Genomic DNA, 26,508 nt, shown 5'->3' on the forward strand with positions numbered 1-26,508 from the left:
CTCAACATCATTAGTCATTAGAGAAATGCAAAGTAAATGTAAATCCGTGATGAGATAAAACACACCTATTAGAAAAGCTTAAAAAGAAACAAAACAAAATGGACAGCACCACATGCCAAAAAGGATGTGAATGACTGGAACTTGCAAATATTGCCAGTAGGGATACAAAGTGGTTCAGACACTCTGGAAAACAATTTGGCAGTTTCATATAAAGCTAAATATACACTTACCATGTGACCCAGCAATCCCACTCTGGGGTTTTACCCTACAGATATGAGAACTTAAATCCACACAAAAACGTGTAAGTGAATTTTTTGCCGTAGTCAAAACAAAATGACCAGAAACAATCCAGATGTTCTTCAATGGGTGAATGAATAAACAAAAAAAGGAATGAACTATTGAAGCACACAATAACTTGGATAAATTTCAAATGTATTATTGTAAAAAGCCAGTCTCAGAAGGTTACATAACATAGGATTCCATTTATGAGACATTTTGGAAAGGACAAAACTATAGAGTCAAAGAACAGACCAGTGATTGCCAGGGATTGGTGGTGGTGGGCGGGGGGAAGCAGAAGGTTAGATTACAAAGGAGTAGCACGCAAGATTTTATGGGGTAATGAACTGTCCTTATTCTGACTGTGGTGGTGGTTACATGAATCTATACATGTGCTAAAAATTACACAACTGAACACACACACACACCAAAAAAAAAAACTATGTTATTTTTTTAAAAGATTTTATTTATTTGAGAGAGAGAGAATGAGAGAGAGAACGAGCACATAAGAGGGGGGAGGTTCAGACAGAGAAGCAGAATCCCTGCTGAGCAGGGAGCCCGATGCAGGACTAGATCCTGACACTTCAGGATCATGACCTGAGCAGAAGGTGGTCGCTAAACCTACTGAGCCACCCAGGCGCCCCCACTATGTTATTTTAAAAAACAAAATATCCCCCTGCTCTCTCACTCCAAATCTTTCTCTCCTTTTTATTCTGAAGTTTTCATTCTTTTTTTCTTACATTTCCCTTTTCCCTTATTCATATAATCTCCTAGGCATACAAAATGTTCGTATTTTCTCAAGTATGCCATGTTTTCTCTTGATTTCAGGTCTTTATTCATGCTGATGGTCCACGGTGAAAACCACTCTCTTGGCTAATTCTTATTCATTCTTCTGGCTTCAGTAAATTACTTCTTCTCAGAAGCCTTCCCTACCCTTTTTTCCCAGGCTGTATTAGATATTCTGTCATATAATCCCATAGCATTCTGCACTTTCCCTTCAGGACTTCACATATTTAATTGTCAAGACATGCTCCATTTCTTTCTCCCCCACCATCCTGCAAGCTCCATGAGGGCAAAGATAATTGATGTTTTGCTCAACTAAGTAATCCTTAGCACCAACACTATGCAAGGGACCTATCAGACCCACCTCAATGAATGCTCTAAAACCTATTTGTATTTTGCAGATTGCTATAAATAACTTGTTCTACTCTCTTTTTCAATCTACATTTTGAAGGCAGAGAGAAAACATCTTACCTCGTTTTTCCAAATAAAATATTATTTCAAACACACTTTTGCTTGTGACAGTGAGTTAAAACTTAAGTATTCTCCTTTATGTATCTTCTCCCCTCCACTTTTTTTTTCCTTTTTGTTCAGCATGTTGTAAAATTCCCCTTCACATTCACTGAACACCTGCATGTTTTCTTCTTGAGTTCTCTGTATCACTCAACAGAAACATCCTTCCCTGGCACTTTTTATCAGTACAAATACATTTCTAAATAACTTTGACCACTTAAAATTTAAATTAATTTAATGTGTTACTCTACATTTATGGCTTTTTTAGAAAGGAGTTTATAATCTAATAATTTAAACAATAAAAAAAATCCTACCTTAATCAAATCAATAAATAACAATATGGTTAATTATGTCTGAGACCCAGCATGTCACTTAAATTAAAAAAGGAAAGTCTTAACACTCTGTATTTCATTGATAGCAGTCACTGAGATCAGATACCAATGTACACTACAAAACTGCTAATGACTAAAATGACTGAATTTAGGGGCCTTTTTATTGTTAACCATAGTTTACTTCACATATGTAAAGTTCCATTTTTTAAACTTTATTATGATAAAAAACAAAATCTAGTTGCACAAATATTGACCACTCTGTTATATTTTGGAGAATCATGTTAAAATATAACAACCCCCAAATAGGAATAGAGAGGGATGGGGCACATTTTAAAGAAAACAGAAAGTTCAAGAGAGCCTTACCTACACATTTTAAATGGAATAGACAAATAGATTTCCAAGTTACAAGCACTCAGAAGTACCAGATATAGTCATGTGAGGAAAGCAAGTCATTTGGTGTTTTAAAGGAGAGACTGACATAAGCTTTGTGAAATAAAAGAACTAACACTCCTCTCTAGAAGAACATGGCCAAGTGAGGCCCTCAACAATAAAACTACTATATGGAACAGAACTTTGAATGTGTATATTAAAATAAATTCAAAATATCTATCTAAGGAAAACTTAACTCCGTTTTAGGCTGTTACCCTTATTAGGCTTGGCAATTTGTCCCAAGAGAATATAAAACCTATCACAAACTCAACCAGTGGTTACCTATAATCACTGGTTATGTAGAAAAGCTGAAGTTATGTAGAAATCTGGTTATGCAGAAAAGCTGTACTCCAGGTAATTCTAAAGGACTATAACCTTTTGATAAAGAGATCATGAGAAGGAATCCAGGTAGAGACATACAAATGAAAGATAGCCACTTCAAATATGCCTAGAGCAGGGGAAAAGGGTTTTTTGGAAGCAGCAACGTCTGACACAATGAAAAAGTTGTTACAGAGTGTTGTGTAGAAGAAGCCAATGACTATAAATTCCATCTCAATAAAGGGATTTGTGGCACAGAAGAAACACAATCAACGTACGATAATATACTTCAGTCTGTGCTTTATAAATAAAAATTTATAATGATGTCACTAAATGATGAAAACAAGTAACACAAGCGTCACTGAGGTGAAAGCATCTTCTATAATAATGATGAGGAATGCCAAAAACCCTACTTTTCCTGTATAGTTTTTATTATCTCTTATGGTCTGCAAAAATTATCTTTATAACATAGAACAGTAGCTTGAGGAAAAATAACACAAAAAATCCACTTCAACCATTCTTCTCTTCAGGTATTAAATCTTAAGTGATTGTGAAAATACTTCTATTCATAGGAAATTTTCAGTGCAACTATGTTGGCAGCACTCACTAGTTATTCCATTTGTTGCTTAATCCTAACGGCATTAAATAAAAACTTTGGTACTGAGTAAATGGAGCTTAACTCAACAACATTAAATTAGTTCTCTTCACTTACCCTTGCATAGTGGAATTCAACTCCATAGAGTTCTAAGGTACGTGCTGTGTTCAGGTAATTAAATTCTGCTTCTGCAGGAGATAAACCTCTGTAAAGACATTATGTTAAAAATTATACCAATCACAAATATGGCCAAATTAGAAAAAAAGCTTATTTACCTGGAAATATTTCAGCATTCTAGTTGAACCTTTTATAATACACCATGCATGACTACTCCTCTTAGTTCTGTACAGTAATATCTAACTTACCTGGAGGGTACATTTTCAGGAACACAAATCATTATTTTGTAGAATATTTTATTTTCTAGAAATACAAGAACGCACCAGGGGATGTGGAGAAAAAGGAACCCTTGTGCACTGCTGGTGGGAATGCAAACTGGTGTAGCCACTGTGGGAAATAGTATGGAGGTTCCTCCCAAAATTAAAAATACCATATGATCTAGTAATTCCACTACTGGGTATTCACCCAAAGAAAATGAAAACATTCTTTCAAAAAAATATATGCACCCCTATCTTTATTGCAGCATTATTTACAACAGCCAAGATAAGGAAGCAAGTCAGCATCCATTGATAGATGAATGGATACGACATGGTTTTCAGCCATAAAAAAGAATGAGATCTTGCCATTTGTGACAAAATGGATGGACCTAGAGGTTATTATACTGAGTGAAATCAGTAAGACTAAGAAAGACAAACACCATATGATTTCACTTATATGTGGAATCTAAAAAAATTAAGAAACAAAAAGCAGAAAACGATCCATAAACACAGAGAACAAACTGATGGTTGCCAACGAGGATGGGCAAAATGATGTGAAAGGAGTAGGAGATACAGGCTTCCAGTTATAGAATGAGTTAATAGTGAGGAATCATTAGGCACAGCATAGGGTACATAGTCAATGGTATTGTAATAGCGTTGTATGGTAACAGATGGCAGCTATATTTGTGAGTGTAGCATAAGGAACAGACTTCCCCAATTACTACGTTATACACCTGAAACTAATGTAACTGTGTGGCAACTATATTTTTAAAAATGGATGAGGTTTTAAAAGTCCCTAGCTGTTCTTATGGCTGACAAAGTCATTTACTCTCTGACAACTTTTTAAAAGAAGTGTTTTTCAAAATTTTCAAAATTTGGTCCATATACTGTATCTGCATTTAAATCACACAGGTGCTTCTGAAACATGCAAACTCTGAGACAACTTCCAAAGCATGCTTCTTAGAGTATGGTGTACATACAGTCAGGTGTTGATTCATAACAAGTACAGAAACTGAGAGAGTCAAAGTCTTTTATATTTCATAGCATTTTGGCAGAGTAATTTCAAGTCTATTGAATCTAATAAGAGAAACAAAGACTTGTAATTTTTTACGTCTTTATTTCTCCATTCTACTTTCCTAGTAATTCACTTTTATTATATCTTTCAGAAGTTTCATTCCATGACAGATTGGGGAATAACTGGTCTTTCATCACAGATAGTTTCAGAAGTACTGCTGTATACATCTGATATAGAAGGGATAACATCCAAATTGTTTATATTTAAGAAATGTGATTCTTATGAACACAAGTTTGAGAACTACTACTCTAGCAAAGGCTTTCAAAACAGATTTACTCCTATATTATATGTGCTTCTAAAAACCTTTGTTACCTGATATTATCTGACGATAGCAGAGCAAAAACAGCAAGTTACAAAAGCAAAGATATCAAACTTTCACTCACTAATGATACCAGAAAAGGAAGCCAAGAGCCTGCCAATGCACGATCATAAAAATGGGATTCCTAAAAAAGGTACATATACCTCAATTTTCTATAAAATTCAATTAAGTTAAATAAATATTCTACCTCCCCACCCCACCCCCTACTCCTCAGTTAAACTGGATGATTCTATTTTTTCTTTGTTTAAAGATGTGAGGATCATTTCTTTAAACCAAATACAAACATATAATCAATACCTTGTCAAACTTTTTCCTTACAGAGGAGATTTTTCCATTACTGGCAATTTTTAAAAAAAAATCTGGTTTATCTTTAAATGCTTGATTTGGATATGCTATGTGTAAAACTTTTATTACACATGGCATTTTTACTGCTGGACCAAAATAGCCCCCCCACCGGCATTAGGCCAGTCTATTGAAATTCTCATTTTATTAGTCTTATTTTATATCAGAGGTCAGCAAACTTTTACTGAAAAGAGCTAGACAGCTTTGCGCAGTGGCAGTATCATAGCCAGTGAGGTTTATCCGAGGCGCAATTATTGCTAACTGAAAAGAGCTAGATAGTAAATACTTTAGGCTTTTAGGTCACATGGTCTCTGCTACAACTACTCAACTCTGCTGTTATTTGAAAGCAGTCACAGACATGAGGACAAAAAGGCAATCTATGCTCCATTAAGTGTTCATCTATGGACACCAAACTGGAATTTCTCAAAATTTCACATGCCACAAAATGTTATTCTTCTTTTTGTATTTTTCTCAAACATTTAAAATGTACAGACCATTCTTAGCCCATGGGCCATACAAAAATAGGCAGTGGGCCAGTTTGCCAACCTGTTTTAGATACATGGGTCATTACCAAATGAAATAAGTTTCCTTACTATTAAGAGCTAATATTTCTTTAGTGCTTACCATGTGCTGGGCACTGTTCTGAGTACTTTGTATATAAACTCACTTAATCCTTACATTAACTCCAGAGGTAGATACTTTTATTATCCCCAATTTACATATAATGAAACAGAGAAGCAAAGTTAGAAAGCAATTTGGCCAAGATTATAAGAGTGTTAAGTTGTCTTAACCAGAATTTCAGACCAGGCAGTCTGGTTCTTTAGTTCAAACTTTTTCTTAGCCAATAAACAATACTGCCTTAGTTCCACTGTTGAGCATTTTGAACTGCATGTTAAAGCAAAAAGTAAACCAATAAATAATATTATTTTCTATTCAAAGCAATAAATCTCTTCTTGAAACAAATTATGTCACAAAAAATTAAGACTCACAAAATATCAAAGTTGAATATTGTTATGAATGAAAAAAATGCTACTTTTTAAAGGACTTTTAAAAATTAATTTATATTACATAAGGTTCCTTTTCTCCTCTTGGCTCATTACCAAATGATTCATTTCACATAGCTAAAAACTAAGAAAGAATTGCTAAGTAGATTGATCTGTAACAACTGATCTGTGAACATACTATTAATATTCTAAAATTCCTTCTTAAAGAACTGTCAACTTTACATAATGGCAAATATTTTCCTTCCTTTCTTTCTCTCTCTCTCCCTCCCTCCCTCCCACCCCCACTCCCCTCCTTCCCTTCCTCCCTCCCCCTTGCCCTCTCTCTTTCCTTCAGTTCGCTCCATGTCCAGCATGGGGTCCAACATGGGGCCTGGACTCACAACCCTGCGATCAAGACCTGAGCTGAGATGGAGAGTTGGAGGTTTAACCAACCGAGTCACCCAGGCGCCCCAATAGCAAATTTCCGTTTACATATAGCTTTATGGTTCTCACTAGAAATGAAGGAAAGCCTCATATATTCTATGAAATTAGCTATTAATTTTTTTTAGTATAGACAACCCACATTTCCTTACATCAATTCTACTATTTTACATAACAGTAACTGTTCTGTATTAAGTAAATATAACAATCACATTAGAAATAATTTAAAACATTTCTCTAGAAAAGATAACCTTAAGAAGTTAATGAAAAAGCATAAAAGTAAATAAATCCTTACGTATGTTGCTGATGTAATTTTGCAATTTCTTTTTCAAAATCTTGAGGTTGATTAGGAATGAAAGAATAATCTGAGAGGTAGCCTGGCAAGTTTTCTGACTGATTGTAGTCTCCAAGTTCAGCTATTACATGGAAGGAAAGTAGTCACAATTTAATAAACACGTTCTGTAATTCTGATAGCCAAATCAGCAATGTCATGAATTCATTACTTCTGGAAGTAAAATATTTGTTTAACTGCTAGCTACCATGTAAGCAAGCTATTACAACACACTTAACATTCTTCTAGGTTTCAAACAACTTCAGAAAAACTTTTTTTCAGAAATCTAAGTAATTGCTAACTAACTGAACGTTACATTATATTTCCTTTGCAATCACTTTTTTCTGTATATTAACGTATGTCTAAAGAACTCCTGCATTAAAGGCACTGTACTATCAACACAGACCATGCAATCACATGCTATGTGACTCAGGAGTGGGTTGATACTTACACTGAACAGCAAATGAAGCCAAAAGGGCAGCAGTATTATAAGGACAGGGCAATCTAATAAAACAAAACAGAAAATACATAACCCAAGGTTAAATACAATAATTTCAAAAGCACTGTAATTTTTGTAATACTATACACATATGAAGTTTCCATGACTTACATTTTCACTATAAGTAAAGAATTTATCTGATGAAAAAAAATTCATGCTGCATGTAACCATTTTTCAATAAATAATTCGTTTGCAATGATCATGAGTTACTTAAATAATACACAACTAAAAGTATTTTTAAAGCCCATTATTAAAAATTTAAAATAGCCCACCTTCCAGTAAGAATGTCTTGTTTAATTTGCAAAAAATACTGGTACCTTAAAAAAAAGAGCAAGAGATAGCATTTAGCATTTACTGAAATTACAACATCTAGGGTTTAAAAATTGTATGCTTATATTAACTAATAAAATTGAAATATTTAAATATTTGCTTTTATAATCTACATATTAGCACATAAAGATATTTTTAAATAAGCTTTCATACATTCATGAATCCCAATCTTAAAATCCTTTGACAAATGAAATTCTGTACTTCAAATAACTTGTTTCCACTAGCTTCTATTATAAAAACTTTAAGAGTTACGTGACCGAGGGAGATTAGGGAGAATATTCTAAATATTGGTGTTTGTAGAAATTAGAACTGGGAAACACAGAAAACTTGAGTCAGAGACATAGGAGAGCTGACAGTAGCAATGCACTAGAGATCAAGTGGAGAAGTCATCCCTTCTGTTGAGACAGAAAGCCAGCTGCAAAGACAGGCCTATGGTCATCTCATCATTACACTGTCGGAAGCTGCTAAATGTAGAAAAGCACCTTTCCATTTTCATTTGAGTTAAGAAAGCTCTCTTTAGTCAGAAACAAAACAAAACAAAAAACTTGAGCTGCCTTCCCTACTATCAGAATTGCCAAGTACCCAACTTCCTTTAAAACCAACAAAAAACCGGGTGCCTGGGTGGCTCAGTTGGTTAAAACCAACAAAAATATAAATTTCTATTAAAAAGAATGCTGAGATTGCTTATAAGATGGCATTGTCTTTCTGTCCCCACTACTGAGGTTAAGTCATTCCCTCAGAGATGTGTCAATGCTTGCAACAAGTCACCTGTGATGCGTAATGTTGGCAGAAGACCAAATTTTGTGGCTTTCAATGTTTAAACAGGGAATTTTAAGACTTTATTTTACCCCACTGAAAAAAGCATACACACTCCAAGAATCAAAAATCGTGTCTAACAGTTTTAGTTTTCTGGCTGATTAAAATCATTAAAGAGCTCCATGACAATATTCAAATTACCAAAAAACATAATTAAGGCTTTCAGAGAATCAGATATTCGCTAAAACTTTTTTTAAAAGTTGATACAAATACTCGCCTTCACATATTAATGAAGTACATAAACTCCCAGTGAGAACTAATATGTAATACTGTAAATATTACCTACTTATTCAGTGTAAGACAATATATTTCTACCTAGCTTCTTGGTTTCATAATTAAAAGTTAAAGGTTCCTCGTAGGAACCAATCTTTAGTTAAGATTGAAAAGGCATGTATATTCTTGACATAATATTGTAAATCTTACACAAATAATACCTATGCCTGCTGAATTTTATTTATATACCACCCAGTAAGGACTGACAGAGTGGAAACCAGAATTCAAGTCCTAAGCTAAACCAGCTGGTGCTCTTTAGCAAATTACTTAAAATTTGGCTGAGCCTTAATTTCTGTATTTGTAAAAAAGGAAGTAATATCACTTGTCTAGTATATGTATCCCACAGGCCCTAAATAAGGTGATAAAACCCCAATTTTTAAAGACAATTAAGACTTTTAAGATAGATTAATAATTGAGGTAAATACAGAAATGACGTGTTTAATAATAATTGTAAAAATAATACAGCTTTTCTAATCCAGACAAATACCAATACCATGAGCACTTATTATGTATTGAGTATACCTAAGCACAAAAAAGGCACCAAAGAAATGTCATCTGTAGTGTCATGACTCCTGAGAAAACTCCACTTCTAAAGATGCCAGCACCTGCTAATACCAAATGACCTGTAGGCTCTATAGGTCCTTTTTCCTACGACTTATCTAGAATGGAATCTCAAGGTAAGGAGGTGTGGCATGTTTCCTGTTTCATGGGTTTAAACTAGTCCTTAAAATTTAGCAACTGTAGCTGAAGGTGTCATATTATTATCATGACCACTGCATTAACGCTACCCAAGTACTAAAGTTTTAAAGGGGTATTTCTTTACCCCTGGCTGCATATTAGAATCACCTGGGAAGCTTTTAATAATGTCTATGCACAGGTCCCATCTGAGACCTAATTAAATCAGAGTATCTCAGGGGTATGACAAAGGCATCAGCATGTTTTAAAGTTCCACTAAGTGATTCTAAGTTGTAGTGAGGGTAGAGATGCACTGATATACTCTATGGTAATATAATGAAAACTAGCTACTTAACTCATTTTACCAAATACCACCAGTTACAAGATTCTAGGACATTCTATTATAAAGGACTCTTGAAAGAATACATTATTTTTAGTGAAAAAAAGATAATCCTCTAGACAACAGACTGAGCACAAAGTAATTGCTTGATTACTACCAAACTTGGCTTTACCTTCTACTTCAGGAAGATATTACGACTTAATTATCCTTGAGATACATTTATTCCATGATTATGTTTTAAACACAGGCTATAAAAGAATCAACACATTCAAGCTCCATTAAGAAATTCAAAGACATTATTTTGAGTGAAGTAAATTATGACTATGGCTGCAAATGACAATATTTTAATTGCTATGCTAACAAACCTTTCATAAATATTAAAAACATTAGAAATCCAATTTTAAATTATTGGTTTTTTTAATTACAAATATTTCTTATACATTTAAGACTCTGATTACATAAAATATGTATTATGGAATACTTTGCTACTTTATTTCAGCTTACATTTACCAGAAATAGTAAAATGCACTTAAAAATGTTTTATAATTCACAATTTTCATTAATTCAGAGTAGTTTCCTTGAAGTTAAGCCAAAATTAGGAAAAGTTTTACAATACTAAGAATTATTTATTAAAATAAAAGATTTTGTTAATTATTTAACAACAACAAAACTTGACTGATTAAGAGCTACCATATTAAACTGAAGGTTATTCATATAACACAACTTTGCTTTTCAACATAAATTACCTTGGAAATATTATTAGTTTTGAATGTTAGGACTGCCTAATCCAGGGCCTACATTCCTAAATTCTTTTAGAAAAAAGGTAACACCTTGCCCTCAACAAACACACAGAAAAGGACTCTCAAGAATGTCAATCTAACTCTACTTACTTGGTCTACTGAAAACCCTATTTTATAAACACCTGAGAATTGGCAGATACAGCTAAATATCTTTAATTTATTTTTTTGTTGCTCCACATCACCACAGTATTCTAAACAATGGCCAACATGGTAACATCTCACAGCCCATCTACAGGCAGCTTTAGGTACAAATTGCTAATTTGGCACCTACCTTTTAGAGTAATTCTGAATATAATCACTGACCTATATTCTTATAGCTGAGACTTTTATGGAAGGTCTTACATGCTAATGTTTTCTTTAGTCTTTAAAAAAAAAACAACTAATTACTATCTTTCAAGCAATACACAAGATTCAAGTACAGATACCACACTATGATTATTCCCATTTCTACCTTAAACAGCTCACGTAATTTTCATACACTTTCAAAATACTCACCTGGGTCATTCTTCTGTACACTTTGTCAAGTAGAAATGACAACAAAATTAGATCATGACTCAAGAGCAGACTTAAAATGGCCAATGAAGTGGGCACTTAAAGATCTAACTGTGCTAGCGCACTCCCTGCCAACATCCTTTATAAAAAGGTATCTGTTCACATGAAACTAACACAATGTATGTTAATTACACTTTTAAGGAAAATGGTAGGGATGGAGGAAAAAAATAAAAGACTTTTAATCTTAGCAAAAGGGAACTACAGATTCTATTTTCAGAGGGGAAAAAAAAGGTACCTGTTGACCATTACTCCTGCACATAATGGTTATGTATTTTTCTAAATTCTATGCTCTCCTCAATGGAAATAAAAAATATATATAGAATACACTTTTACCTTAAAAAAAAGCAGACACAATTCTCACTATGCAGCATCACTTGGATACAATTATAATATCATCTGATTACCTCAATTAGTTACAGCAGTACTTCTTAACCATTTTTTACAAATAGAAAAATCTAATTTCATATGGTTCAGGAGGCTGCTTGTGGCTGGATGGGGTGGTCTTGGGGTTCCAATCTCCTAAAGCCCTCCCAGCCATCCAAGACGGGAGGAAACATGAAAGATCTATAACCCATTCTGTGTCACGGCTGGGAATCTCAGAATTACACACCATGACAATCTATATCTGCCTAAATAATTTCAAAATTTCATAATAGTTCTGACAATATTTTCAGGAAAAATATGCTCCATAAACCCACCTTGTGTATTCTTCTTGTAACTTGTTGGGGTCACTTACAAAAAATTTGACTCTGAAGTTCAAACTGTAAGGAGATCCTCCTAGAATTAATAAAAGCAGTTCTAATTAATCAGATTATATTAATCCTTTATCTTTATAAAGTATACTTGTAAAATGTCAAGTAAATATGTATGCTCACTCTTCAGCTGCTTCCTAATTGGTTTGTTTGGATCCAGCCACCTCTGAAAAATAAATAAATAAGACTGATTTCTTTTTCCTTGAGGAACTAATATATCAATTCTTGCAAATCTGTAACATTTGAAGATCAATGCTAAAAACTGCATTTTGAAAACAGTCTAGGAAAAAATAATCAATTTACAGATATTCATATCAAGTATAACAAAATTATACTAGAAAGTACTGAATGTATTTGTGGTAGCTCTAAGTTTTTTATTTGAATTTCCCATGAAATTATATAGTATGCAATAACCTCTATTCTAAAAAGAAAAATGCTTAATAATAGCAATCTGAAGTTATTTCTGTTAATTTAACTATATTATGTTAACAGTGTGGCAAGTTTTTTAAAATTTTTGGTATCTTTCATAAAAATCTAGTTGACCTTATACTCTCATTCAGACAAAATCTAACTACACATCATGAAAATATACTCTTGAGAAAAAAATTCTTTTCCTTTTTTTAAAAAGTAGGCTCCATACCAGCACGGAGCCCAATGCAGGGCTTGAACTCACTTAAGACCTAAGCTGAGATCAAGAGTCATACATTCAACCAAGTAAGCCACCCAGGCACCCCAACTCTTAGAAAAACTTTCTAACTTCTACCCTATTCCTTCAAAAATAAAACTATCTTGCCCTGCCCCCGCCAAAAAACCCCACACTGATTTTGTAAGAGATAATGTTTAGTTTGGGGAAGGACTGATTTTTAGGTGTGAGAATTTTAAGTAGCCTCAACGCTTCCGAATGCCAGTTAAGCTCTACTTCAGGAAAACTGTAACTAAATTCAGACTGCCAACACGTTTCAGTTAAAACCAACATGTTTCAGTTAAAAAAATTAGAGAACCCAAAATGAGTATTAGATGTGGCAGTACTTTCAAAGCACTACATAAATATCAACTTATGTATCATTATGTATACAACATACTCCTACCACCCATACTTGATTCCATGTAGAGTACATAGATTTTAGTAACAAATGGCTAAGAGTAATTCCTGAATCTTTCTTTTCCACCATCCACAACATCCAACACATTGAATCCAGCTGATCTACGTTCCAACCATACCTTGAATTTAATAGTTCTTCTCCATCCACTCTGCCACCATCCTTATGTCTGGGATAGCTCTGGCCATAGCCTCTTTTTTTCTTTTTTTTTTAAGATTTATTTATTTTAAAGATAGAGTGTGTACGCATTGTGCACGCAGTGGGGAGAAGCAGAGGGAGAGAAAGAGAGAAGGAGAAAGAGAGAGTCCCAAGCAGACTCGGAGCTGAGCGTGGAGCCTAACAAGGGGCTCGATCCCATGACCCAAGATCACAATGAGCCGAAACCAAGAGTCAGACACTTAACTGACTGAGCCACCCAGGTGCCCCTGGCCATAGCCTTTTAACTGCTGTCCCTATTTTTTTTCTTACCAAGTTCTTCATTCTCCATCCCAAAGCTAGAGTAGTCTTTCAGAACATGTCACTTCTTTGCTTAATAGCTCTTGGTAATTTCTCAGTGCAAGGTCCAAAGTCCCTATTAGTGCTTACAACATGACTTCTTTCCTCAATTTACTAAGCTCCAGCCATAATGGCTTCTTGTCTGTTTCTCAAAGATGCCATCCTAGGGTCTTCATTATGCATAGAATGTCCTTCTCCCAATTTCCCATGGCTGACTCCTTCCAATACCTTTTAAGTCTCAGTTTAGACGCTACCTCTTTGGAAAGGCCTTCACTGGGCATCACTGATCACCCTACCAAAAGTATGTCACAAAGCTCCTATTTCCCTATTTTCTATAAACAGGCAAGGGATATTAATTTCTTTCATAACATTTTCTTAATCATAATGTTTGTTCTGCCTTTTTATTGCCCATCTCCTTCATTAGGTTAGGAACTCCATGAGGTAAGGGATAAAATCTGATTCATTCAAAGCAGACAGTCAGCATGTAGACACAGGGCTTGGCATATAATTTGTATTAAAAAAAATCTGATAAATGACTGACTAAACCTGCTGAATGACTCAACAACTGGCACAGGGTGGGGGGGATCTGTTTCTGTGCTAATAATCAGCTGGTTTTCACCCCTACTTAACACATTTGTTTCCCCTGTATATCCACCCATTTTCCATCTTCCAACCCATCTCTATTGTAGTGATTTCATTCTTCATGTTTTCTAGAAAAAGTCATATACTACATTCATTTTAATGCTTGTCTATAATCAAAATTTGGGCTTGGGTAATCTATTCAAAGCCTGTATTCTACATTCAGTACTCCTTTAAAATATTCTAAAATAGTATCAGAGATACAAACACATTTACATCCACAAATAGATGTCGTATAACCATCAATACTAAATGTCAGAACACTTGCATCACCCCAAAAAAGAAATCCCATACCTATTAGCAGTTAGTGCCTCCCACCCACCCATAGCCCCCTAGCAACTACTAATCTACTTACTGTCTCTATTATTTTGGACATTTCATATGAACACAATCATACAATAGGTGGTCTTTTGTGTCTAGCTTCTTTCATTTAGTGTAATGTTTTCAAGGTTCATCCATGTTGTGGCATTTAACAGTACCTCATTCCATTTTATGGCTGCCATTTAGGCCTTTTCTATCTTTTGGCTCTCATGAATTACACTGCTATAAACATTCATGAACAAGTTTTGTGTGAACATGTGATTCAATCTCTCCAGTGTATGTCTAGTTGGTATTATTTGCTCATATGATAACTATGTATTTAACTTTTTAAGGAACTGCCAAATTTATTTCCATAGTGGGCTGCAATATTTTACATTACCGCCATCTGTGTAAAAGGGTTCTGATTTCCTTGTATCCTCATCAATACTTGCTGTTGTCTTTTTAATTATACCTATCCTACTACGTATGAAGTGGTATGTCATTCCTTTTAATTGATAAATTATATTCTACTGTAATAGATAAATTATACTCTACTGCATAGATATACAACTTGGGTTTATCCATTCATCCGATGATAGACATGAGTAAAACACATGAGTGTTTTAGCTATTTTGAATAATGCTGCTACGAACATCTGAGTACTAACTTTTGTGTGTGGACGTTTTCGTGTTTGGGTACATACTGGGAGTGGAACTGCTTACAGTACTTTTTTAAATTACATCTTGAAAACAAGTATTGTAAGCCATCTAATTTTGTTCCTATATAAATGGGCACTGAGATTATATCATTACCTATATTTAGTCATACACCATAATCTGCTGTACCCAAAACTGCTCTACCAATTGAATTACTATGCTGTATCTAAGAGTCTTCATTGTTTGCAATACAAGATATATGAATTTAAAATGTGGTATCTTACTAAAAGTGATTAATACCTATCAAGTATAAATAGCTAATAGGAAGGTTCTGATTCAAGATAGGAATGTAGGAGAATCCTAAACTCACCTCCTCCCACGGACACACTGAATCTAAAAGCTACATATGGAACTATTTCCTCTGGAAAAAACTTCAAAACTAGATGAATGACTTCCTCCCACTGGGTGAAAGGGAAAAAAACTCATGTCAAAGGGGGAAGGACAGGCCAAGACACAATCTCACCATAAACCACACCCCCAGCATGGTAACCCACAATCAGGAGGGAACTCACAACCTCACACTTCTCCCTGAAGAGCAAAGGGTTTGAACCACACATCTGGCACCCCAACTTTTAAGACCTGCACCTGACAGATGAGCACCCAAAATCTCCAGCTTTGAAAGTCAACTAGAGCCTGTGACCCCAAGACTCCCAAGACTAGAGTAAACTGAGGTACAGTTTTTAAAGGGTTAGTGCAAATTCACCTACCCCAGGGCAGAGCAGAGGCAGCTGACTGAAAAGTGCCCAGACTTTCTACGAGACAGACTTACTTGCGTATCTTAGAGCACGGGCCTAAAGACATCTAATTTAACACACATCTGGGGGTGCCTACTGAAACACTCTCCAAAGATGGAGGCCAGCAAGTACCATCTTTGCACTCCTGCTCTGCTTCACTTCAGGTCACTGATATTTCCTGTATATTCCTTGTCTGGCTCCCTGATTTTTTCAATTGCCGCCCAGGAGACACCTCTAGATTGCTTGGCTCTGGTGACCAGTGGGGCTAAAGATTGCAGATCTTGGAGAAAGTTCTTAACCAGCTACCACCACGGTAGGTACAGCAGAGAGGCAACAGATTGAGGCACCCAGTCTTTCTGTGATGGAGGCCTATTAGCCTCTCTCATAGCTGTAGTCAGAATAGCAGGCTTCCAATTAAACACACATCTAGGGGCACCTGGGTGGCTCAGGCAGTTGAGCATCTGACTCCTGGTTTTAAACTCAGGTCATGATCTCGCAGTCATGGGATCAAGCCCTGCATGGGGTTGGGCTCATCAGAGTCTTCTTCAGATTCTCTCCCTCCCACTCTGCTTCTCCCCCCGACTTGTGCTCTCTCTCTCTCAAATAAATAAATACAATCTTACATACACACACACATCTAGGAGCTGACTGTAATCCTCTCAAGAGACCTCAGAGGACAGGTACGATCTTCAAGTGCTCCCTGTGCTGTGCTCCAGATCACCAGGGTCACCCAGAGCAGAACTTGTCCACATGTCTGCTGCCCAAGGAATACCCCCTGACCATCTGGTTCTATTGCCCCCCATGGCTTGTGTTCATGGCTCCAGTTGGGACTAATAACAAATGGAAAAACAGTTCTTGGTTGGCCACCACCCCCAGGGCAGAATGCAGAGACAGGAGAAGGAAACACACCCCCAGTCTTTATGTATAAGAGGCCTCTTTGCTTGTGTTGAAGATTCAGCCTTAGGGGCAGGCTTTAGTTTGGCACACATGTAAGAACTTACTTAGGCACTCTCCAGGGAAGGAAGATGGTGGGTGCCATCTTTGTACTCTCTTGCCCCACCCAGGTGGTTGGGGTTGCTAAGAAAGGAGCTTGTGTCTGCTGCCCAGAGAACACACCCTTTGATGGTTTGGCTCTGAGGGCCAGCAGGGCTTGTGTTCACAGGTGAAAGGGGGACAGCAGCAAACAAAAAACAGTTAACTGCCTATCACCCCAGGGCTCAGCATGGAGGGAGCAGACAGAAAAGTCCATCTCCCAGTATTCCCCTAAAAAAAGGCATATTTGCATACTTTAAAAGCTGCTGTGGAGGGTCGGGCTTCCCAATCAGCCTGAATCTAGGTGCTGACTGAGATGCTCCCCTTTGAGACACTGACAGGTCTTGGCACACCTTTAACTACTGGGAGCCACTTAAAATAAAATAGACTGCTTGGGAAATCATGAGCTAGGGCAGGGGTGAATAATAAGGTTCAATACAAGGCCATTTCTTTGAGACTGGGAGAGGTGACTGATTTATCTAATGCACAGAAACCAACAGGGAAAGTAAAGCAAAATGAAAAAACAGAGGAATACTTCCAAGCAGAAGAAGAAGAGAAAGCGTCAGAACAAGACCTTAATGAAATGAAGTAAGTGATTTACCTGATAAAGAGTTCAAAATAATAGTCATAAAGTTGCTCACCAAGCTCAAGAGAAGAAATGATGAACACAGTGAGAATTTCAACAAAGAGATAGAAAATATAAGAAAGTACCAAAAAGAAGTCACAGAACTGAAGAATGCAATAGATGAACTGAAACATACATTAGAGGGGTTCAACAGCAGACTTGACTGAGGCAGAGGAAAGGTCAGTAAATTCAAAGGTAAGATAGTAGAACTCAGAAAAAAGAAAAAAACAATGAAAATGAGTAGATAGCTTAAAGGACTTATGGGACAATATCTAGCTGTTCACTATTCATATAATAGGGCTCCCAGGAGTAGAAAAGAGACAGAAAGGAGCAGAAAACTTATTTGAAGAAATGGCTGAAAGCTATCCTAACCTGGGGAAGGAAACAGACAACCAGAGCCAAAAATCTCGGAGAGGTTTTGAGAGGTTTCCAAATAAGAGGAACCCAAAGAGACCCACTGTAAGACACATTTTTTTTTTCAAGGAGAGAATCTTAAAAGCAGCAAGAAGGAAACAACTTGTTATGTAAAAGGGAAATCCCGTTAATACTGCCAGATTTTTCAGCAGAAACTTTGCAGGCCTGAAGACAATGGCATATTCAAAGTGCTGAATGAAACAAAAAAACTGACAACCAAGAATATACGGCAGAACCGCCCTTCAGAACTGAAGGAGTGATCAAGAGTTTTCCAGACAAGCAAAAGCTAAGGGAGTTCATCACCAATGGATAAATGTTAAAGGTACTTCTTTAAACTGAAATGAAAGAGCACTAAGTAGTAACAAAAAACCAGGAAACTATAAATCTCACTGGTAAAAGTAAGTGTATAGTAAAATTCAGAATAATCTAATATAAAGGTGGTGGATTAATTATGTATTAAGCCAGTACGAAGGTTTAAAGATAAAACTAGTAAAAATAACTTGTGAATGGACGCACAAAGTAAAAAGATGTAAATTGTGACATAAAAACATAAACTGGGGGGAGGGTAAAAATGTAGAGGTTTAGGATGTGTTGAAACTTAAGTTGTTATCAACTTAAAATAGACTTAAAAATATAAGTTGCTTTACGTAAGCTTCACAGTAAGTACAAAGCAAAAACCTACAGTAAATACACAAAAGATAAAAAGGAATCTAACCATACCACTACAAAAAATCATCAAATCGCAAAGAAAATAAGACCCATCTATCTATATGCTACCTACAAGAGACTTGCTTCATATATTAAGGATACACAGACAGAAAGTGAAGGGATGGAAAAAGATATTCCATGTGATGTGGGGAACAAAGGAAGAAGGAAACGCATATAAAATTAAATTTTCTTATAACCTGCAGCCCACTGACAAATACCTGAGGCAGGAAGAGTATGACATTCCTCCAGGAAACTCCAAACTGTCTTAATGTTTCTTGTTTTTTGTTTTTTTAAAGATTTTATTTATTTGACAGAGAGAGAGAGAGACAGTGAGAGAGGGAACACAGCAGTGGGAGTGGGAGAGGGAGAAGCAGGCTTCCTGCGGAGCAGGGAGCCCGATGGAGGGCTCGATCCCAGGACCCTGGGATCACGACCTGAGCAGAAGGCAGACGCTTAGCGACTGAGCCACCCAGGCGCCCCCAAACTGTCTTAATGTTAATGCTTTGCTAGAGATAAAAACAATATTAGCTTGACTAGGCCTCCAGGATCCTGTCAGTCTTCCTTAGCATATGAAAGTCCTTTTGGAAACTTCCCTTTGTCTTTACTTCCCCCAACTCCAAAGTATATAATCAGTTGTTCCTTACAATCCCAGGGTAGCAGCTATTTCTGCCCAGGGATCCTGTCCGTGTGCTTAAATAAAAATCACCTTTTTTGCACCAATGACATCTCAAGAATTCTTCCTTGGCCATAAGCTCCTAACCCCACCTTCAAAACCATATCACATGCAAATGGAAACCTAAAGAAAGCTCGGTAGCTATACTTATATAAGACAAAATAGACCTTAACACAAAGACTACAGTAAGAGACAAAGTTATTATATAATGATAAATGGGTCAATCCAACAAGATATAAAATTTGTAAATATTTATGCACCTAACAGAGCACATAAACATATAAAGTATTAACAGACTTAAAGGAAGAAATAGACAGCAATACAATAATAGTAGAGGACTTTTCTTAAGATTTTATTAAAAATAAAAAAAAAGATTTTATTTATTTATTTGAGAGAGACAGAGATAGGGACAGAAAGCATGAGAGGGATAAGCAGGCTCCCCACTGAGCAGGGAGCACCCACGCAGGACTTGATTTGAGGACCCTGGGATCATGAACTGAACTGAAGGCAGACTGAGCTACCCAGGTGCCCAATCAGTAGAGGACTTTAATATCCCACTTTCATCAGTGACATCATCCAGACAGAAAATTAGTAAGAAAATATTGGCCTTACAACAGTCACATGAAAAAGTGCTCAATATCGCTCGGCATCAGGGAAATCCAAATCAAAACCTCAATGAGATACCACCTCACACCAGTCAGAATGGCTAAAATTAACAAGTCAGGAAACGACAGATGTTGGTGGGGATGTGGAGAAAGGGGAACCCTCCTACACTGTTGGTGGGAATGCAAGCTGGTGCAGCCACTCTGGAAAACTGTATGGAGGTTCCTCAAAAAGTTGAAAATAGAGCTACCATATGATCCAGCAATTGCACTACTGGGTATTTACCCCAAAAATACAAAAGTAGGGATCCGAAGGGGTACATGCACCCCGATGTTTATAGCAGCAATGTCCACAATAGCCAAACTATGGAAAGAGCCAAGATGTCCATCGACAGATGAATGGATAAAGATGTGGTATACATATACAATGGAATATTATGCAGCCATCAAAAGGAATGAGATCTTGCCATTTGCAACGACGTGGATGGAACTGGAGGGTATTATGTTGAGTGAAATAAGTCAAACAGAGAAAGACATGTATCATATGATCTCACTGATATGAGGAATTCTTAATTGCAGGAAACAAACTGAGGGTTGCTGGAGTGGGGGGGGTGGGAGGGATGGGATGGCTGGGTGATAGTCACTGGGGAGTGTATGTGCTATGGGGAGCACTGTGAATTGTGCAAGACTGTTGAATCAGTGGGGGTGGGGTGGGAGGGATGGGGTGACTGGGTGATAGACACTGGGGAGGGTATGTGCTCTGGTAAGCGCTGTGAATTGTGCAAGACTGTTGAATCTCAGATCTGTACCTCTGAAACAAATAATGCAATATATGTTAAGAAAAAAAAAAGAAGAAGAAGGTAGCAGGAGGGGAAGAATGAAGCGGGGGAAATCGGAGGGGTAGACGAACCATGAGAGACGATGGACTCTGAAAAACAAACAGGGTTCTAGAGGGGAGGGGGGTGGGAGGATGGGTTAGCCTGGTGGTGGGTATTGAGGAGGGCACATTCTGCATGGAGCACTGGGTGTTATGCACAAACAATGAATCATGGAACACTTCATCTAAAACTAATGATGTAATGTATGGGGATTAACTAAGAATAAAAAAAATAAATTAAAAAAAAAAAAATATATTGGCCTTAAACAAGAAAGAGCAAGTGTTGGTGAGGATGTAGAGAAAAAGGAACCTTTGTGCACTGTTAGTGGGAATGTAAACTGCTGCAGCCATTGTGGAAAAGAGTATGGAGGTTCCTCAAAAAATTAAAACTAGAGGGCGCCTGGGTGGCTCAGTCGTTAAGCGTCTGCCTTCCGCTCAGGTCATGATCCCAGGGTCCTGGGATTGAGTCCCGCATCGGGCTCCCTGCTCAGCAGGAAGCCTGCTTCTCCCTCTCCCACTCCCCCTGCTTGTGTTCCTGCTCTCGCTAGGTCTCTGTCAAATAAATAAATAAAAATCTTAAAAAAAAAAAATTGGGGCGCCTGGGTGGCTCAGTTGGTTAAGCGACTGCTTTCGGCTCAGGTCATGATCCTGGAGTCCCTGGATCGAGTCCCGCATCGGGCTCCCTGCTCTGCAGGGAGTCTGCTTCTCCCTCTGACCCTCCCTCTGACCCTCTCATGTGCTCTCTCTCTCTCTCATTCTCTCTGTCTCAAATAAATAAATAAAATCTTTAAAAAAAAAAAATTAAAACTAGAACTTCTATATGATCCAGCAATTCCACTCTGGTATTTATCCAAAGGAAACAAAACCACTAACTTGAAAAGAGATACCTGCCTGCATCCTTGTGTTCACTGAAGCATTATTTTACAATAGCCAAGATATGAAAGCAACCTAAGTGTCCACTGATGGATGAATGGATAAAAAAGATAGGGTATGTATACACACACACACACACATGCATGCACACGTGTGTGTGCACACACAGGAGTATTACTGAATCATAAAAAAGAAGGGTATCTTGCCATCTGCCAATTGACTTTTAAGGGTATTATGCTAAATAAATCAGACAGGGAAAAACATTATGATCTCACCTACAAGTGGAACCTAAAAACACAAAACCCAAACCAAAACCCAAACCCTACCAAAATGCTGAACTCTTAGATACAGAGAACAGGTAAGCGGCGGCCAGAGGTGATGCGTAGGGCAGGTGTGAAATGGTAAAGGGAGTCAAACAGTACAAACTTTCAGTTATTTTATAACTGGAAGTCCTTGTATGTAATGTATAGCATGGTGACTATAGTTAGCATTTTGTATTGATGATAGTTATTATATTGTACATTTGAAAGTTGCTAAGAGAATAGATCTTAAAAGTTCATCACAAGGAAAAAAATTGTAACCATATGGTGATGGATGTTAACTATACTTATTGTGATCATTTCATAATATATACAAATATCAAATTATTATGTTCTATAACTGAAACTAATATAATATTACATGTCAATTATATTTAAATTAAAAAAAAGAAGAAATAGCCGTTAGGGATGAGTACTTCTTCATCAACTCTATCAAATCCTGAAGGAATTTCTATTTAGGCCTGGAGTTCTGTTCACAGTCTTCTCAAAATTAACTGCTCATTGTTTTCCCTTTGTAGAGTCTACGTTAAATCTTCAAAATGTCTCATATTTGGAAGTTAATTCTGTATCTTCTAAAATGTAGTATAAAAAAAAACAAGGAGGTCATATGATTGCCTGATAAACTGTTTTATTAAAATATTCTGTGCTTGTATTATTTGTTGTTTCTATTAATGTTGAAGCATTAAGTCTTCTACAGCATCTACTCTATTTATCCTAACCAGTGAGCTTTTTATTGTGACAATTATATATATATATATATTTTTTTTTTTTTAAGATTTTATTTATTTATTTGACACAGAGAGACACAGCGAGAGAGGGAACGCAAGCAGGGGGAGTAGAAGAGGGAGAAGCAGGCTCCCCGCTGAGCAGGGAGCCCGATGCAGGGCTCGATCGCAGGACCCTGGGATCATGACCTGAGCTGAAGGCAGATGCTTAACGACTGAGCCATCCAGGTGCCCCATGACAATTATATTTTTAATTTCCAAAATCTTTCATTGTTCCTTTTCCATGGATACAATATCCTCTCTAATCATGCCAATGTAAATTAGAGTCCTTTTGTCTGTTGATAACTTAGTATTTATCAAGTATTTACTATGTTTCAATCATGTTCTAAGCCCTTTCCATGTAAAAAGTCACTTCATCTCCACATTAACCCCAAAAATACTATTTCCATTTTTATAAATTTTTACAAAATATTTTATAAATATTTCTATTATTTCTATTTTACATATTTCCCATTTCCATTAAGTATAAAATTTGCTTACTTTGGTGCATCACTTTCTATTGGCTTTCCTCAAATGTTGGTATCTATTTTGTTGAGTGCTTATTTTTAAGGCTAAAATTCCCTGCAAGCTCCTTTATGAATCTTTTACGTGCCTGCCTACTTGTGGGGAAGAGACAGGATATATAGCTTGACTCTGGTAGTTGGTGAAAGGCAGAGAGACTGTGCTGCCAGTAGGGTATAATAGCTAGCTAGTCTCCTGGGCAAAGGGGATTTTTTTCATTTCACTGGGTGTCACCAGCCCTCTGGGACACTGACTTGCCTCTCTAATTCACACTTAATGGTAAACTTAGGGGTAAGTACTGCTAATTGCTTACCACATGGCCAGTGGGTAGGGAATGACCTGGTGCACCTCGCTGCTGCTACAGCAGGGGACCTCCTCCCAACAATCCCCTGAAGTCTCCACAGCCTCCCCACCCTGCTCCCCAACCATACCTTGCTCACCACTGAATTCGGCACACCCCTGGAACTCCTCCCATTCACAAACTGTGATCTTGAACAAGTTATTTCACTTCTCCATACCTTTGTTTTTTCATATATAAAATGAGGGTGGTAGTATCCAGCTATTTTGTTAGGATTAAATTTGATAAGATTAAAATACTTAGTGCACAGTGTTTAACGGACATTTAAATAATGTACACTAGTTTGCCATCTTGCTACAGAAACATTATGCTTTTTAAAATAGAATGCTTAAATATTTTTAAATAACATAAATACAGGATTTCAAAATGTGTAAAAGCTCACCTTTGAAGCAAGCCATCCAACAATCACACACACACACACACACAAATGAAATGAAAATGAAAAATGCAATGAAATTAAACAACAGAGTTAAAGAGGGAACCAGAAGTAGGATAGCTACTTGAAACTGGATTAACAAAGATACTCTTTCCCTTGCTTTCTGATGCCAGGAGGCTCCAATCTCCCAAAATCTTCAGTTTGCAATTCTTTTTTTTTTTTTAGATTTTTATTTATTTATTGAGAGAGATAGTGATAGAGAGAGAGCATGAGAGGGGGAGAGTCAGAGGGAGAGGCAGACTCCCCACTGAGCAGGGAGCCCGATACGGGACTCGATCCCGGGACTCCAGGATCATGACCTGAGCCGAAGGCAGTCGCTTAACCAACTGAGCCACCCAGGCGCCCCCTTCAGTTTGCAGTTCTACATGCCACTGTAACCAGGGTGGTATGTCTAAAACACAAGTCTTATGTAACTTGTATAAATAAACATTTAGGTGAGTACAATGTTACAGATTAAAAAGTATTTCATAATCTGGCATACTATCCAAACTTCATTTTAGACCCACATTCTCCCCTTGCTCTGTATTCCATTGATTATTAAAATTTTCTTTCAGTTCCTCAAATACAACATTCCTCATCCTCATTCTGGAACATTACAAATGATGCTGATTGTCTCTGAAACACTTTTCTGCACCCCAAATCTGTCATTCCCTCCCAAAATGGAACAGGGTTAAAAGAGACCAGAAAAAAAATCCAACATTCGGCAGACTACCAAAGAGGTTTATACAATAGGTAGTAAAAGCCTAAGATATTACAGTAAAACAGATGAAATATAAAATATGAGAGATATATTGAGATATATGAGATAACATTTTAGCAATCATATTGTCCTAAAATGCAGCTTGTTGAAATAAGAGTCATCCTCTATGTGACTTTTCCTATAGTTTCTCAAACCCGATGAATTCAAGAATTTTGAGTGTGTAAAAAGAATCTCCAAAAAACAGAACAAGCTATTCGGTATGAATTATTTCTTACTTCAGTAATCTTAGTTAGCCTATTGGGTTAGAGCAGTGATTTTCAAAATATGATTCCTTGGACTAGCAGCATTATTATAAGCGGAACTTATTTGCAATGTAAATTATTGAGCTTCACACCAGACTTTCTGAATCAAAAACTCTAGGCATAGGGCCCAGATATCTGTATTTTAAGAAGTATCCAGGTGATTGTGATATGTTAGGTTTGAAAGCCACAAGGTTAAGGAATATAGAAATGGTAGTAAACAGTAAAAGATCCTAACCACAACACAAAGTATCAGAAGGATGAAACTGTAGAAAGAACAAGTCAACAACAGTTGATAAATCTACTTTGTCCCACACTAATGGACACTAAGTCACTTTAGGGACAAAAACCCAAAAAAAAACAAAAAAAATAAATGCACACGAATAATGTAATTGGAGGGTTCCAATGAATATCATCCTGATAAAGGCCAATAAGGAAGAGCCACTTTAAGTGCTTATAAAGAAATTATGCATAATGAATTGTAACCACATTACTCATTATTTTGCACACTCGATAAACATTCACTGGCTACTACTATTAAACCATACATTATGCTAAGAGCTAAAGCTGTGATAAATAGGTTTTAATGGAAACAAGAAATTTTGAAAAGACAAAGCTTTTAAGTAATTTTGTTTGTTATACTGGAACTCCTTACCAGAAAGATTGTAAAGAAAAGGATAACCTACTGTGAGTCCATATTTGTTATGTACAAGTTCACAATAAAACATTTGGTGCTTTTTAAGTTTATCAATTATAAATCCAATTAAATTAATTTCAATGTTTATGTGCCTAAGGGAACATTAGCTCTTATCCTCTAAAACTATTATGCGCGCGCGCACACACACACACACACACAACACATACATATATACCTAATATATATATATATACATACACACACACACATTTATACAGGGGCACCTGGGTGGCTCAGTCGGTTAAGTGTCTGCCTTCGGCTCAGGTCATGATCTCGGGGTCCTGGTATTGAGCCCTACATTAGGCTCTCTGCTTGGTGGGGAGTCTGCTTCTCCCTCTACCTCTCTCTCTGTGCTCTCTCTCCCTCTCTTGCTCTCTCTCAAAAAAATAAATAAAATCTTTAAAAATATATACATACATATATACAGGTATATATTAACTAAACAGTGAAATGGAAAAAATCTGAACTAAGGACTGACA

The 26,508-nt window shown here is 36.6% G+C and overlaps 1 protein-coding gene and 1 pseudogene across 6 annotated transcripts in view; one reads left to right on the forward strand and one right to left on the reverse strand.

The window, feature by feature from the left end:
• Nucleotides 1–26,508, reverse strand: part of PTPN4 (protein tyrosine phosphatase non-receptor type 4) — a 233,895-nt gene that overhangs the window by 114,891 nt on the left and 92,496 nt on the right. For 5 of the 6 annotated variants that reach the window (XM_064586413.1, XM_045869010.3, XM_064586411.1 and 2 more), the window contains 6 exons: nucleotides 12,269–12,311; nucleotides 12,092–12,191; nucleotides 7,880–7,924; nucleotides 7,560–7,612; nucleotides 7,073–7,193; nucleotides 3,361–3,448 (listed from right to left, as the gene is read on the reverse strand). In XM_064586413.1, the coding sequence (XP_064442483.1) occupies nucleotides 3,361–3,448; nucleotides 7,073–7,193; nucleotides 7,560–7,612; nucleotides 7,880–7,924; nucleotides 12,092–12,191; nucleotides 12,269–12,311 (450 nt within the window). The remainder of the gene's footprint in view (nucleotides 1–3,360; nucleotides 3,449–7,072; nucleotides 7,194–7,559; nucleotides 7,613–7,879; nucleotides 7,925–12,091; nucleotides 12,192–12,268; nucleotides 12,312–26,508) is intronic. The other variant, XM_045869013.3, reaches the window with a different exon arrangement.
• Nucleotides 5,554–5,623, forward strand: LOC123839969 (U4 spliceosomal RNA; annotated as a pseudogene).

Source organism: Mirounga angustirostris, unplaced genomic scaffold, assembly GCF_029215605.1.
Source record: "Mirounga angustirostris isolate CCGP_5_RB_7025 unplaced genomic scaffold, mMirAng1.0.hap1 SCAF_3, whole genome shotgun sequence".
Taxonomy (NCBI): domain Eukaryota; kingdom Metazoa; phylum Chordata; class Mammalia; order Carnivora; family Phocidae; genus Mirounga; species Mirounga angustirostris.